The following is a 17,025-nucleotide window of genomic DNA, read 5'->3' as shown; positions in this document are numbered from 1 at the left end:
TGGTCCTCCTGCTGTCTTTTTTTAAATTTGGGGTGTACATTTATTCTGAACATCTATTAAATGGTGTATTTTTAAGTAGTCTCCATGCTGCTTGTAGACTTTTTGCCCTTATGACAGGTCCTTTTAATTTCTAACCTCCTCATTCTTGTCACAATTACAAATAATGATAAATAATCCTCTTTAATGTTCACTCCTTTCTTGGGTGGCTTGTTTTCTCTAAATTAAGATGTTTAGAACTCCTTTTTCTAATCACTTGGCCCAATCCTCTCACACTAACACTCAAGCTAAACCTGTTTTGTAACTCTTTTTTCAAACTACCTTGACATAGTTACTGTTTCCAGCTTAATAGAATTAAAAAACAGAAGTGAGGGGAGGGCAAAATTTTCAGTGGTATTGAGAGACTAGGATAGTTGTACTGATTTTACTTTCAGGCATTCCAGAATGTGAGCCTACCATAAGTATTTGTATGTGTTTGTTTTTTTTGCTTTAATATAGTTAGCTGAAGAACGTATTGGAAACATAAGAACTGTTCGAGCTTTTGGGCAGGAGATGACCGAAATGGAGAAGTATACAAGCAAAGTTGATTACGTGCTGCAATTAGCTAAAAGAGAGGCATTAGCTCAGGCAGGCTTCTTTGGTGCAGTAAGTATATTATGGTAGCGAAGAATCCACAGAATATGATCAAGTCCTGGAAATCAGTGATTCTTTTAATACACACAAGGGGGCTTTCAAAGTTTGAGAGAGAGAGAGACACCCCCCCCCACAATTTACTTTAAATTGGATTCCTATAAAGGTATGAGAAGAATTAGTTTTTCCAGTTCTTTTCCTCTTCATATCATTTGGTTAAGTAGGGAGCTGAATACCAAATTCTACTGCATTTGCAAAGTCATGAGGCTTAATTCACATTTGTAGTTTACACCTCCCTGCACCAGCAGAGACCACTGTCTCACAGGAGATTCATCTTTGGATAGGACAGGTAATGCATATGCTCCCACCCTCTTTCAGGGTTTTGCTTAGGGTACCACAGTTCTAAATTGTGGATTGGGGTTCCATAGGTGTCCTGCCAGAATTGTGTGGGTGAATTAGCTCGTCTCAGGGTTGTCCTATCCATGGGCCAATTCCTAGGCTAACATTGGTCATTGTGCCTCCCAGTAGAGAGATAGGTGCTTGTGTCTTAACAAAGTCCCTCTGAATAGACTTTCTGCTGCCATGGGCCCTGTGCCACGAGTTTTATCTGCAAAAGGTGGTGTTCCACAGGATTGAATTGGCCCATTGTATGATTTTTATTTTGGGGTTCACCACGGTTAGGTCATTTTTTATCTAATAATTGTTGGAGGTGGGGCACAATTTCTTCTAGAGCCCATCACAGCTGTTCCTAGGTGGGGGAAGAGATCAGCTGGGAATGATGCAAAGCTCTCCTTTCCAGCCTGGAGAGTGAAAGACTGGTCTTCAAGTGCCTACATTCCAAACCCCTGCACAGTAGCATTTTACCTGGCGTCTGGCTCACCAGACTGATTATTTACATTCTAAGAAACAAAGAAAGTTAGGAAACTAAACATGAGCAAAATTTAGTCCTATAGAATCTTAAGATTACACTAAAGTCCACTTACTATGGAGAATATTCTTTTTAAAAAAAAAAAACCCAAAAGCCTTAACTTAGAGCATTTTAGAAGATGAAATTGAATTTATAAGGGAAGATCCAGTTTTTCTCCACTGTCGTTTTTTTTTTCTTTCCCAGACTGGGCTTTCTGGGAACATGATTGTCCTTTCTGTTCTGTACAAAGGAGGATTACTGATGGGTAGTGCCCAACTGACTGTTGGTGAACTCTCTTCCTTCTTGATGTATGCATTCTGGATTGGACTTAGCATTAGAGGTATGGAATGTGAAATACACAACGTAAAACATAGGATAAAGGAATTTTTTTGACGTAAGAGAAAACATTTGTTTTAAAAACAACACAAAAACCTCAAGTGTGTTATAATTCTTTGAATGTCTTCAGTTGAGAATGGTCTTTCTGAGAAGATTCATAAGTATTTTTCCAGTGAGTATGAGTCAATCAATATTAATGGCTTTTGACTCATTAAGACCAAATAGTTAGTTTAAAGCTTTCCCAAGAGAATGCAATGGTTAAATTTTTCAAGGTGCCTTTCTTCAGTGTCTGGTTTATAATGCTAACTTTTCTTGATGATGATCTTTCTGTAGCGTATGATAGTGTTTATAATTTAAACAAATATTAAGGTTTTATTTGGAATAAAATATCTTGGTCTCTGTTCAGACAAATTATTTTACAAAGGAAGGCATGTAAGAATTAGCTGTAATTCCACACAGATAATTGTCTAAAGCTGCATTGGATCTTTAAGTGCCAGCAGAAGACTATTGTAGGGGATTGCCTTCTAGCGCAAAGGCAGAAAAGGACATCTCTTCTCTTTTCTGCTTTGCTCTTCTTCCCTTGTCAGTGAAGATCAGAAACTGTAATCTGCTGAGCCAGAGACTAACTGCTCCTCTTTAGGGAACAATCATCACTACTGCACACAGGCAAAAATGAAGATAAGGTATTTCAAATAGCTAGCTTGTCAACTACTTGGAAGAGGAGTTTTTAAAGTGAGTCTGTTGCTTCTGATACATTATTGTGCCTTGTTAGTTTGAAAACAGACATTGGCTCAGTGTGTCTGGAAGGGCAGTGAGGTCTACTTATGCACTTTTTTTTTATTTTTCACTGGGCCTCTTTACTAAGCCCATCTCCATGTTTTTCATGATACTCATGAATGCTAAAAAACGGGTTATTTTTTCTAATATAATGTCTTTCATGTTCTTAGGCGATGCATAATATTGTTATTTGTTTTAGGTTTGAGCTCTTTCTATACCGAGCTTATGAAAGGATTGGGAGCTGGAGGACGTCTGTGGGAACTTATTGAAAGAAAACCAGAGCTTCCATTTAATGGTGGGTTCCTGTTTCTTTACCATTTTGCATTAGTGTTGTCTCTGGCTGGTTATCAGGCATTTGACAACAGGTTGGTATTACTTAAAATTAACATCAGCATGAAAATTCTCATGAAGAAGCTAGATTCAATAGAAATCTTCCTTGACTACTGTCAAGTTATCTGGAGTGGCTCAGCAAAAGTATCAACCTAATGGCAGATTGTTAAGAAGCAGGGCACACACCTCGATTTGATTGTGAGTTCTGTATTTACACTTCACCAACCAAGTATGTAGTGTGAGCTCTGCACAACAACAGCCTCACCATGGAGTGTCTCAGCCTCCTTGGGTACTCCGAACTGTCTTGCCATCCAGGTAATCTTGCTGTTGTGATAGATGGTCCCTTACACCAAAAATCACAATAATATTCAGGTAATCCCAGCCCTAAAGGACCAGTCACTTACATCAGATCAATTGCACTTTAGATCCTACACCAAAGTCTATGCTTGTAGCCAATCCTATAATTCATTAACTAAAGATTTATTAACTATGAAAAAGTGAGAGTTATTTACAAAGTTAAAGCAAGTAAACATACACACACAAATTAGTTATAGTCTTAGGCTCCAAAAGATAACAGAAGCTGCTGTAATATGCAAATGCTATAAATCCTCTAGGGCTAACCTAGGCTAAGCACTGGGGATCCCTTGCTCATGCTTAGAAATCTTGCCCTCTCCAAGTCCAAGAAGCACAGAGATGCAGTTTCTTCCTGTCAGGAATTTCTGTTCTCTTACCCTAGAGTTCCCATGCACGTCCCCTCTTCATGGGTATGGAGGGAGCAATCAACAAAGTTTTATTTTGTCCTCTGATGTTCCACGACGTTTGTCTGATATCTATGGGCTGCCTTTGGTTGGGCAGGAGATAACACCTCCTGTGGTAAACTAGTATTTCACACTTGGAAATGTTTTTTTCTCCTGAGTGTGGGGGTTTACAGTTTGAGAGCATACACTTTAAATATTACCTTGTAACATGGGATACATATATAAGTGAGTTGACTGCATGCAGCAACTTACAAGCATTTTATAAAGTCTAAATACAGTTTCACAAACCTAATACCTATTTTAAGAATACTAACATGCCAGTTGAGCCAGACTGGTTCCAGCTTATGGATTTGCCAGTGTTTAGTTGAAGCCTAGGGTGCTCAGTATGAGCTGGCACTCGGTCTGCCAGCATCACATCTACATTCTTTGCACCAATATTTTATTGATTATTTCTATGAAAAATCCCTTTAATAAACACAGAATTTGAATTCAACAGTTCTTCGTTAAACTCCCCAATGAGTTTATTACCTGGCCTCGTTCTAATTCTTTAGACACACAATGTATTACTCATCAGTATATTACTCTAATGTTGATGTCTTTCATATTAGGCCATCTTTACAGTATGAGGATGGAAGAGGAGAAAGGAGTTTTGGTCAGGATTGCACTTCTTAATGTTCATTATTTGTGCTAAAGAAGATAACACATTACTGTCTTTAATTGCTGAATAGATAAGGGACTAGAAGGGTGAAGAAAGGACTCAAAATGGTACAAATGTTTCTCTCTTAATGAGGCAAATCTCTAACTTACTACAGACAAATGTTCACATTGATCAGGTTAAGAATAGCTCATTGATTTATGCTGTTATAAATATTACACAGATTTAATAACATAGTGATGTGGCTATAACAAGTATATAGATTAATATAGTTTTCACATGTTTAGTTTACTATCTAGGTTTTCTTCTATGGATATTTTTCTCTTTATAAATCTGAGTGATAGTTATTTTTAAAAAAAAAAGCTCTCAAAAAAGGTAGATGTGCAGAATCCATCTATAAATCTGAGAGACATTTGTTTGTTGCCAGCAGCACCTGAAATGTATTGCTGCTTTCTTTAGTCATTATCACCAGTGTGAAGCCAGCAAGGATCATTCAGTGGTTGAACCCACTGAAGAATTTTTGGATGAACACCACTGATCAATGTGTACTTCATTCCTAATCTGCATCGAATTAGTTCAGTGAGGTTATCATAAAGACAAACTGTTATTTGGATTTGATCAGTTAGATCCCACTGAACAAAAATCGTGTATCACTTTTTGCACTATTTATGTAGATAACAAACATCATAAAGCAGTATTTTTATCTTGGAGTTCAAGTGACACGTAAGAAAAACATTCTAGTTTTGTTCTTGAGATTTATATTGTCCTCAGAAATTCTTGACTACAAATGTAGCTATCAGAGTGGGAGGGGAGAATATGGCAGCAGACCAAGTAGAAGTGTTTTGAGTGAGCTCTGGCTATAAGGAATAGGTTTTTCATCTTATTGTATGTTTTTAGTTTTGTATCAATTGTTCTGTTTCTGCTTCTTTGGCTAGAAGAGCTAAAAGTTCTAATCCTGGCTTTGATGCTAATTCACTATGTCGCCTTTAACCTCTTTGCATCTGTTTCCTAATCTGTAAAATGGGGATGACTCTTATGTATTTGAAAGGAGTGTTATGAAAATTGGTCTGAATGATGCTTTTGAAGATGTAAACACTCTTTTAGATAAGTGGAAATGAGTATTAAATCTGATGAGCAGGGGTTAAGATTTGGAGCAGAAAATGTTTTGTCTCACAGGTAACTAACGATTAGCTAATGTAACCTCCTCCAGCAGTCTTAGACTTCAGCGTATTACAAACTGGAGATAACTTTTCTAAATTAAGATAGCTAGAGGTTTTTAATTTCCTTTCAGCATGAAACAAATTCGTAGAGAAGACTATAGATCTCTGCCTCAAGGAGTAAATATGGAGGTGATTTCAGAACTAAGCATACAGTAAAGGCAAAACAGCTTTGTTGCTCACACTCAAACAAAACATCTGCTCACTCTTCTGCATGGTTCTGACCTTCATTTACTCCAATTTTTTTCCTGACAATATCTCAGTATCCTAGTTACTGTTTTTCTACGTGTCTCCAGAATCCAAAGAGGAAAAATAAAATTGTGTATAGCTTTGATATTTTTTACATTAATATATGGGGAAATATAAAGGAAGGACTTGCTGCATCAGACTTCCTGTACTGTTGTAGCATTACAGTGCAGTTTATGGCAGGCATTCCAGAATAACCGAACTCAGAGAGAGAGTTTACTGATACAGTAACAGTTGTACTAAATAACTTAGTGTTGTTAAATTGCTATTGAGCAAATGCATCTTTAAATGAACACTTAAGTTGTGTGATAAATGTGTAAATTCATTAACATTAGTACCTCCATAGTTTAATGTCGGAGAAGCAGTTTGAATCCACATGCAGCAGCTATTGGCAGAGCAACTACAGTTGAACTAAATGAAGATAAGAGACTGGGAAAGAGGAGGAAATCTGAGGGGAATGGAAAGTAAAACAAAGAAGCATTACAAATATAGTTAAACTTGCTACAGATGATCACTTATTACTATACTCACCCATGCCTATTGTCTATCTGCCTGCTTACCAGTTTAATAAAGTGAATAAATTAATACCCTGATTGCACTAAATTATCCTTTGCATAATATGATTGTCTGTTATACCTAGGGCTTTACTAAATTCATGGTCCATTTTGGTCAATTTTAAGGTCATAGGTAGGGCCCTACCAAATTCACGTCCATGAAAAATGTGTCACGGATCATGAAATCTGATCTTTTATGTGCTTTTAGTCTACACTATATAGATTTCATAGGGAAGACCAGCGTTTCTCTAACTGGGGGTACTGACCCAAAAGTGAGTTGCAGGGGAGTTGCAAGGTTATTTAAGGGGGGTCGTGGTATTGCCAGTCTGTCTTCTGTTCTGCCTTCTGGGCTTGGCAGCCAGAGAGGGGCAGCTGCTGACTAAGGGTCCAGCTCTGAAGGCAGCAGCGCAGAAGTAGGAGTGGCCGTGGCATACCATGCCATCCTTACTTCTGCGCTGCTCCTGGCGGCGGTTTCTGCTGTCAGAGCTGGACTCCCAGCCAGTGGCCACCACTCTCCGGCCATCTAGCTTTGAAGACAGCGTCGCAACCAGCAACAGCGCAGAAGTAAGGGTAGCAGTACCACAACCCCCTCTACAATAGCCTTGCAACTCCCCCCAAACAATTCCTTTTTGGGTCAGGACCCCTACAATTGCAACACCATGAAATTTCAGATTTGAATATCTGCATTCATGAAATTTACAATTTTTAAAATCCTATGACTGTGCAATCCTATAACTAGGGTCTTACCAAATTCACAGTCCATTTTGACCAATTTCACAGTCATAGGATATTAAAAATTGTAAATTTCATTATTTTATATATTTAAATCTGAAATTTCATGGTGATGTAATTGTAGGGGTCCTGATCCAAAAAGGAATTCTGGGGGGAGATCACAAGTTTATTGTAGGGGGGAGTTGTGGTACTGCTATCCTTACTTCTGCGCTGCTGCTGGTTGCGACGCTGCCTTCAAAGTTGGATGGCCGGAGAGCGGCTGCTGCTGGCCAGGAGCCCAGCTCTGAAGGCAGAGTCACTGCCAGCAGCAGTGCAGAAGTAAAGATGGCATGGTATGCTACTTCCACCCATACTTCTGCACTGCTGCCTTCAGAGCTGGGCCCTCGGTCAGCAGCTGCTGCTCTCCAGCTGCCCAGCTCTGAAGGCAGCAGCACAGAAGTAAGGGTGGAAATATCACAACCCCTCTAAAATAACCTTGCAACTCCCCCTGCAACTCACTTTTGGGTCAGGACCCCCAGCTTGAGAAATGCTGGTGTCTCCGAGAAATCTGTATAATATAGGCTAAGAAAAGGCACATTTAAAAAAACAAATTTAACAGAGGGAGACCAGATTTCACAGTCCATGATGCATTTTTCATGGACTTGAATTTGGTAGGGCCCAAATGTACTGAATTACTTTCACTACACCTATTGCAGGCTCCCTCTTGATTTCCTATCCTCAAACAGTGAACTCACATAACATACAGGTTTTTTGTTGTTTTTTTCAAAGTTGGTGTACTCTTTACATACTTCATAGGATTTACCAGGGCCTGAACTGCTTGTGATCCTTTAAGTCTTAGATATTTACAAGCTTTATGCTGTTTCAAAAAAAGAAAAAAGTGACATTTTTTTCTTTGACCATTCACTCACAATAGCTTGTTCTGGTATTTCACAAACTGAAGACTTTCAGTTTTTACTGAGCTGTCGCTAAAGGACACTATATTGATTGGTCTGTTCTGCCTTGGATTTCAGTTAATTCCATCAACCATTCTTTTTTATGTTAAAAACCTGAAAATGGCCATTAGTGACTTGTTTGAATTCAATCTGGAAGCAGATTTGTTTCAGTGACAGCTTGGCTGAGAAGCTAAGCATTGAATAGTCAATGGAGATTAAACTACTCTTGTTGGTAAAGGTGCAATATTGTACGCTGGGAGGTTTAGTCTCCATGTGTTACATGTTAAAAATGGTGGGGGATCCACTACAGTTTTGCATAACAGGTGCAGCACTCAAGCACCCGCTAAATTGGTAATCTGATCTGTGGTTTGGCAAATGTTGGGTGCCTCTGTAGTAGCCAGCAGGTTTTATGGAAAGCTGACCTGCCATTGTGGTTTCGATATATTTTTATTGTCATTAAGCTTCTTCTGTATTTTAATTCTTCATCATTCAGATGGAATTGTATTAAACAAAGACACGTTCAAAGGTGCTTTGGAATTCAAAGAGATCCACTTTGCATATCCAACACGTCCAGAAATTTCACTTTTCCAAGACTTCAGCCTTTCCATTCCAGCTGGCTCTGTTATGGCATTGGTTGGCCCAAGTGGCTCAGGCAAATCAACCATTGTTTCTCTTCTGTTGAGGCTGTATGATCCCATCTCAGGTACGTTTATATGTTACGGTAACTGTCATTAGAAATAATTAATATTCTACATCTAAGAAAACACTTTTCTGAACAACCGGTGGGGGTGTAATGGAAGGATTCTGAGTTGAGGTCCCAGCCTGAAAGCTATGCAGAAGCAATACTTTCCTCTTTACGGGAGAGCGTGCCTCAAATTGCTGGGTGCTTGATGCAGCAGTTCTGTAGAGTCCTGTGCTGTTCTGTGTAGACATGGTCACTGCGACATGGGGCAAAACTGATGTGATATTAAAAAGCAATCTGTGGAGTAACCTGCCAGTCATTGTCTCAGAGAGGGGGAAGAATGGGCCCCAGCAGTTTAAATAAGGAAAACTCTGTGTGTGGCCCGGCCCTGCTTCGTCTGCGCCCACTGGGGAGAGACTGGCACTGCCAACGGTGCTAGCCTACATCAGCCCGTGCACTCAGAAGCGCAAGGACAACCACCGTACCTGGCCTCGGCACCCAAGGAGATTGTGTGGACACTTTTTTTTTCTCCTTCAACCCCGCTACATCTCTACTTTCTTGCACCTGACAGACTGAGGCGCGATCTTGCCTCGCATGTTTAAATGAGCACTGTAGAGTGCCTGAAAAGGGACAGGATAAATAAATGCTCCATGAAGTACACCACCTTTGTGGGACTGAGAGAGAGCACATCTCTTATTAACACCTTAAAACTGAGTATTTTCCTCCACTGTTTTCTGCCTTTTGTCAGTATCTCTTATATCCTGTATAACTTAATGTTTCTTAAATTAAGGTACTATCACTGTTGATGGCGTTGATATCCGTCAATTGAATCCACTCTGGTTCAGGACTAAAATTGGAACAGTGAGTCAGGTAAGGAATAGGGGAATTTCTACGTGAAGGAAGAAATCTGTAATCAGTTACTACTGTCTTTCTAATTTTGTACTGTTAAAGACTTGTTTACATGGACACTTAGTGTGTGGCAAACTGGGGTGAGACTCTACAGCACACTAACTTGCCATGCACTAACTAGTCATGTGGACCCTGCTACTGCATACTAAAATTTTGTACTGCACTGTAGATTTGCACCCCGGCTTGCTGTACACTCCGGGCAACTCTATGCTTAAAATGCTGCAATGGCGCAGCTCTAGTGCTTTAATGAAGACACTCTGTGCCAGTGGTGGGCAACCTGCAGCCCATGGGCCGCATGTGGCCCATCAGGGTAATCTGATTATGGGCTGTGAGACATTTTGCTGATGTTGACCGCACACAGGCATGGCCCCCGCAGCTCCCAGTGGCTGCGGATCGCCGTTCCCGGACAATGGGAAGTGGCAGTGGCCCACTGCTTCCCGTAGCTCCCATTGGCCGGAAATGGCGAACCACGGGGGGCTATGCCTGTGGACGGTCAACATCAGCAAAATGTCTTGTGGCTCACAATCGGATTACCCTGATGGGCCATATGTGGGCCGCAGGTTGCCCACCCTGCTCTATGCTGATGGATGAGAACTCTCCTGTCGGCATGGTTAATCCACCTATCTGGGAGGCAGTTGCTATGTTGATGGGAGAAGCTCTCCCACCGACATAGCGGTGTCTACACAGGAGGTTACGTTGGCATAACTATTTCATTCAGGGGTGTGGATTTTTTCACATCTTTGAGTGCTGTAATTATACCGATGAAGGTCTATTGTGTAGACAAGCCACTTGTCTTGTTTTTTCACAAAAAGGGAGAAACTCCCTCTTGCCCTCATACACATTAGTCACTGTCATCTTATACTATATGCTAAAATGGTAAATTTCCAATTAGTCCCAAACTGCTTGTTCTGTGGTCTGCAAGTGTCTGATTGTGTAGGTTAGGTAAGTAACTCCCTGAAAGATAGCGATCACTGGTAAAATACCTCTTGTGTAGGGCAGTGTTTCTCAACCTTTTTGATACCAAGGACTGGCTTGCTGCCTTCCTAAACTGCGTCAGGGAGATTTCAGGGACCAACGCTGATCCACGGACTGGTCATTGAGAAACACTGGTGTAGAGGACTGGAAAGTCCATGGTTCACAACTTAGAACATAAGTTGCTTGATTTTCGTGGGACTTTCTTATGAATAAATAGTCAAGAAAGGACCTCCAGAAGCTAACGCTGCAGATATGCATGACTGCTTAGCTCCATGTCTCCCATTGATGTTAATCAAAGTTACACAATCCTGTGCTTACATGCTGCTTTGAAAACTTACCTTCTGTTGGCTAATCCTTTTGCTTCCTTGCTTACACAATTATTTCCATTATGAAGGCATGCTAATATGACACTGTTGGCACTTACTTTTCTCTTGTCCCCCATGCTAAAGGTGCAGAAAGTACATATTCAATTGTCCCTTAAAGAGGAGCTACCCAAACAGTTTGAAAGTAGTACAGGCTTTTTACAGAAAGTCTTCATAACATGACTGGCTGGCTAGCTAACTGGGGTATCACAGCCCAGTTACTTTTCTAATCCAAATGTACTTCACATTCCAAAACATCATCTGTATTGCAAGACAGTACCACTGAATATCCTTCATGTAGGAAGAATCTCTTTTTTCCTTGTAGGCATGTCAACATTTCGTTTTTCTTCATTTTTAAAAATCTCACTTTGTCCAGTTTTATGTTACCAATAATAAAAGTTACAATAGGAAACCTTTCTGTTTCTTACAGAAAGCAGTCTTATCTTGTCCTGAATATCTTCTTCTCATTGTACATCATTTGACTTGCCTTCTATTTCCTATGCCTGTGTTTACACTTTCTTGCTGTTTCAGTACACAAAGCACACAATGTAGGTAGCCTTAATAAGAAGAGATGACCTGGTATCCTAGAAACTTGGGTTTTCTGAATGAACAGATAGCCTTGAACTCCTTCTGGAATATTAGGAGTCAGTGGTCATATAAAGTGTCATTTGAAAAGTTTTCCTCAAATGTTATAATCTGGACTTACCTTTGACCTCTGATCTCAATGTTAAAATAATTGGGACATTATTCATTAACCTGAAAACATTAGAGTGTTCAATAAATTTTAAAACTCTGTCACCTACTTGATGCTTTAAAAGGGACTTATTTTACTTGAGATTTACTAAGAAATCATATGTACTATAGAGATACCATATGAGCTATGTTTTTGCATTTATCAGGAACCAATTCTGTTCTCCTGTTCTATTGCTGAAAATATTGCCTATGGTGCCGAGGACCCTTCTGTGGTAACTGTTGAAGAAATCCAGAAAGTTGCTGAAATAGCTAATGCTGCCAGTTTCATCAGAGACTTTCCAGAAGGATTCCACACTTTAGTTGGAGAAAAAGGCATTCTCCTTTCAGGTATACTTCTGACATTATTATTCATTTTTTTTCAAGATATTGCCACAGTAGAACAAAAAAAAAAGGCTTTATCCAGCTTGCTTTTTCAATCAGTAGCTTTTGTTGGAGTACTGTTGTCCTAAGCACTTAATCCCTTCTTCCCCCAACATAAAATCCATATCAGTAACTAGCAGAGATCAGTTCATGTCTAGTTACAGTCAGTTTAGATCTTTAGTTACAATCAGAACCTCTTCTGTTTTACCTTTCAGTTTAATCCAATAAAACTTTTTTCTTAGGTGGGCAGAAACAACGAATTGCAATTGCTCGAGCGCTGCTCAAGGTAAGCTTAAAAAACAGCTATTCTTTATTCAATTATTTCAAGAAGGAAAAGGAGGAGATGAGTCTCTTTCATTGGGGGGAGTGAATATCTTTTGAAATATTCAAAGTTCTGTATATTGATGAGGGAGTTGGAATAGGAAGAGAGATATGGTTAAGGCAATATTTTTATTTCAAGTTTTACTGCCCTTTAATTTCTATTATGCCTGATGCATTCTTTTTCCTGTGGTTAGGCTCTGACTAGAGCCACTCTGTAAGGAAGACTGTAGGCCTAGATAGGATGGTTCACTTAATAAGCCTTGCTCAAGACCAAGGATGATTTCCACTTTGAATATGGTGTCAATGTCCTTGCACAATTTGGTTTTTCCAGCCAGATGCATGGCGTTGCTAATTATAGCTTGCAGGGCACTTTGGATAAAAACCTTGGTTTGTTGAAGTTTCTGTAGAATACAAACCAATGGCTCTCCCATGTCTTTTGGGGGAACCCCTTGATGTCGTTAAGAATAGAAACTCCATGCCTTTTATGAAGGAGAGTGAGGTTTGGGTGAGTTGACTGTCTTCTGAAGATAATCTTTTTTCTGCCTGTAAGTTCTAGTGATGATCGACCAGAGGAAGGGGGCCTTTATTTTAATGTCTAGAATCTATAAATTACTTCTCATAGATTTCAACACCAGTGGACCCTCATCACCCCTAGTAATGCACACTAATAGATTCCATCTTAACATAGTCTGTTTGGTGTTCGCTTTGTTTTTAGCATTTTAGATGATTGTAAATTGTGTTTCTTAGGATATGTCTGCACTGCAATTAGACATTTGTGGCTGGACCAGGGCTGGACAGCAGTCTAGTTGTGATGTAGATGTTCCTATTTGGGATGAAGCCTGAGTTCTGGGATTCTCGCAAGGTTCTAGAGCCAGGGCTCCAGCCCAAGCCAGAACATCTACACTGCAATTACACAGTCCCGCAGATTGAGCACTGCAGATAGGCATGGGCCAGCCATGGGTTTTTAATTGCAGCAAAGACCTACTCTTAAAGACTTGCGCTGCTTTAGGAAGTTGAGCTGCAGCCAGCCCTCTCTGAGAGAGATGAAGGAAGAATGTGGTGTTAAAATGCAAATTGCATTGTTCCTTTTGTGTTTAACTAAATCTCTTCTGCTTGTTCAGTCTGGTTTTGGAATAGTTCTTGGAAATACATGCTGTGGGCAATTACATTGTACACTATGGTTCTTTACATTTCCAGTGTGTGTTCTTGGCCTCTAGTGGTATGTCTACACAGCAAAGAAAAACGAACATCTGGCTCAGGTTGTGGGAATGTTTCATTGCTGTGTAGACTTCGGGCCTCAGGCTGGAGCCTGGGCTCTAGGACCCTGTGAGGTGGCAGGGTCCCAGAGCTCTGGCTCCAGCCCAAGCCTGGTAGCCTATGCAGCAGTGAAACAGCCCTGCAACCGAATTGGGCGGGTCACTTTTTTTTTTTCCTGTGTAGTCATATCCTCAGTGGCCTGGTGCATTCCAGCCACGCAGAAAGTTGCTGTCTCCCAGGTACAAAATAAATGTTGTATTCATGTGTAACAGGAGGGAGACTGCTTATAAACAAACGATAGATGAACCCGCATGAAAGATTCTAAAATCAGAGGAAACAGTGAAATCGACCCTTAAGTGCTGCCACATGCACAAAGTAAACAAACTGAAAAGATGAGATTTATAATCTTTGTAATAGTGATCTTAGGTGTTAAAGTAACAGTAGTAGGTGAAAAAAATAAGATGTGATATTTTTATTTATATTCTATCCTTCTACAGTCTAGACTTATTACCTACTGAGTCTCACTTTGTATTCAAGTCTTCTGATGAAGCAAATAATCTTGCTTGTAGTTTTAGTCCTGTTTGTGAATTTTTTATAATAAATAGAATTTGTATCCTTCAGGTCTTGTATAACTTTGATTTTAATTATAATTTTATTTTGTTCTTCAGAATCCTAAAATTCTTCTTCTAGATGAAGCAACAAGGTAAGGAATAAAATAAAGTAAAGCTAGCAAATGTCCTATAATTAGAGCAGGAGACTTGGAGTCAGGAGATCTATGTTCTGTTCCTGTCTGTGTGTGACCTTGGGCAAGTCGTTTAACTTTTTTTTCCCTATCAATTGAATGGAAAAATACTTAAAGATGCTCTGATGAAAGCCACTAGATTAAGTGCAACAGACAGTACCTTACTACTTATTAAATAATATGTAACTCCTATGAAATATTTGTGATTTATATGAATACTGAAGCATTACACAATCTAAAAGGTTTTTGTATCTCAACTTTATGAAAATTATTAATGTTTGTAAGTCCTGAGTGGATAGGTATAAGTACACCACATCCACTCTAAGTTATTCAGTGTTAAATTTCAGGGGTGTACGTGTGTGTGATCTGCATACTCAGGACGGAGTGTCTACACTAGACTTTTTCACTAAAAAATTCTCACCATTGCTACCACTAGCTCAGCTTCATTAATGGTAGCAGATGTAGGAGCTCTAGTGTGAAATCCTTGCCCCACTGAAGTCAGTGGGAGCTTTACTGACTTCGATGGAGTCAGGATTTCACCCCTAGGGTAGAGAGCTCTCCAGGCAACTGCCAGTATTGTAAGCACCAAGTCAACTAATTCTGCTCACAATGAGTCTACATGACTCGGTGCTTAAAATGCTGGCAGCTGCCAACACTTTGTCTTCACAAGCAACTCCACCGTTATTACACTGTTGGAAAGGCAGTGATGGGAGAGCTTAGAGAAAGAAGCCTAATGTTAGACCAGGCTATATTGATTTTAGAGAATAGTGACACTTATTTTTTTTTTCTTCCAAATTAGTGCTTTGGATGCTGAAAGTGAGTATCTAGTGCAAGAAGCTCTAGATCGGCTTATGGAAGGGAGGACAGTCCTAATTATTGCTCATCGTCTGTCTACCATTCGGAATGCTGATTCTGTTGCAGTTCTTGACCAAGGCAGAATTATTGAATGTGGAAAACATGAGGAACTTCTTGCAAATCCAAATGGACTTTTCAGGAAACTAATGAAGAAACAAGCTTTTCTTCAGAATAGTAAAACTTTTGCATTAAATGTGTAAAATCCAGAGAAAAGGAATTTTTGAAAGAAAATATGTGAAAGGAAGTATAAGGAATAGAAATTTACAAACTAAAAAACATATAACTTGTTTCTAGTTATATAAAGTAAATGTTTTATATTTTTTCCAAAGTGTACAAAATATTTTGAAACGTAGATGTGTTTAAACTTTTTATTCAGAGATTTTTAATAATTATTGTAACTTTTTAAATATCCACAGCACTGAAATTGGTTTCAAAAGTGTATAGATTCTTCTGCTTTGTGGTAACTTAATTGATTCAGTATGGCATTTTCTCTATTTTAACTCACTGTATAGCAATGAACTCTTTTCTCAAGCAAGTTCCTAATTTTAGGGAAATTAGAAATACAGAACCTGATAATTTTACCACCACCGTCTCTTGCGTACCAGGGACCTTTTTTGTTTTTTGGGCTTGTCACTGTACTTTGGCTTTAAAAGACTGAAGTTCAAAAGTGTGTGACAGTAGTGGCATGAGAGAAACTCTTCAGTCTCCTTTTTCACATGCTGCTTTTTTCTCTTCCCTTTCAAAATAAAACTGGAAGTTGAGGGGTGTAATCACCATCTGCAGTAACTGTAGATAATTTATTTATAAACAGAAGTTATTTTAAATTATTTGGAAGCTTGGATGGGGAGTACTACTCTTGAGAGCTTCAGGTTTTACAGCTAGGGCAAAGGGAGCAGAATTGCTGCTAAACATTAGTTTGTAGTAGAAAATTCTAAAATTTGCATGCATCTCCTCATTTCTATATTCTTCTGGTCTTTACTTTCATTACACTCTAAAGGTGACCTTTAAACAAACAGTGGGCTTGTGCCCTTTTTTGCCTCTTTGTAAAGGGTATATAAATCATGCTCAAAAAAGCTTTATTTACAACTTTTTTCTATTCTCTGTTAGAAGTTCGAATCTTGTTTAGCTATGAAGACTCTGTGGCAACCAGAAAATTAGTGAAATTACAATATCACAATAAACGACTGAAAGTTGAGCAACTGAGATGGGAGGGAATATTTAGTCAGTGTTTAACACTTCCCTAACTCCCATGACTACCTGAATGCTTGGGTGAAAAGATGCCTTGTTAAATATGCAAAACCCTTGTCCCTTCAACTAAGGAGAAGTACACAAAAGTGTGAGAGCACCAGCAAAACCAAGCAGGACCAAAATTTGATGTTCCTGATACCTAAGTTAAAAAAACAAACAAACCTCCCCTTCCAATACAGACCTTTTTCTATTCATTGTGAAGAAATAAACAAAAATCCAAAGCCACTTTAAAAAAACATCTTTTACAACTCACCTTAAGAACAGTCTATGCTAGTATAAGCCTATGCATTGTTAAAACAATTGTAACCCTTCTGCCCCTGTGAGTTGGCAGCAACAAGGGCCGGGTTCAGTATCCAGGGGTTCCGTTTCAATAACACAATGCCAAACCAGCTCGAGCCCTCACCCAGTGACCTGGGAAAATCTTACACACACCCCTAGGCACCTCAAAGAGGCAATGCTTCCCCTCTCGCAAGCACAGAGTCTCAGTGTA

General features: G+C 39.4%; 1 protein-coding gene across 2 annotated transcripts in view; it reads left to right on the top strand.

Annotated features, from left to right (window-relative positions):
- Positions 1 to 16,490, top strand: part of ABCB10 (ATP binding cassette subfamily B member 10) — a 42,810-nt gene extending 26,320 nt beyond the window's left edge. For both annotated transcript variants that reach the window (XM_050949083.1, XM_050949084.1), the window contains 9 exons: positions 496 to 642; positions 1,739 to 1,874; positions 2,847 to 2,942; positions 8,565 to 8,774; positions 9,544 to 9,623; positions 11,899 to 12,079; positions 12,355 to 12,398; positions 14,359 to 14,393; positions 15,232 to 16,490. In XM_050949083.1, coding sequence (XP_050805040.1) covers positions 496 to 642; positions 1,739 to 1,874; positions 2,847 to 2,942; positions 8,565 to 8,774; positions 9,544 to 9,623; positions 11,899 to 12,079; positions 12,355 to 12,398; positions 14,359 to 14,393; positions 15,232 to 15,487 — 1,185 coding nt within the window. In that variant the 3' untranslated portion in view covers positions 15,488 to 16,490. The remainder of the gene's footprint in view (positions 1 to 495; positions 643 to 1,738; positions 1,875 to 2,846; positions 2,943 to 8,564; positions 8,775 to 9,543; positions 9,624 to 11,898; positions 12,080 to 12,354; positions 12,399 to 14,358; positions 14,394 to 15,231) is intronic.
- The last annotated feature ends 535 nt before the right edge of the window (positions 16,491 to 17,025 follow it).

The sequence above is a fragment of the Gopherus flavomarginatus genome, chromosome 4, assembly GCF_025201925.1.
Source record: "Gopherus flavomarginatus isolate rGopFla2 chromosome 4, rGopFla2.mat.asm, whole genome shotgun sequence".
In the NCBI taxonomy this organism is placed as follows: Eukaryota; Metazoa; Chordata; order Testudines; family Testudinidae; genus Gopherus; species Gopherus flavomarginatus.
This window is presented reverse-complemented; position numbering and strand designations above follow the sequence as displayed.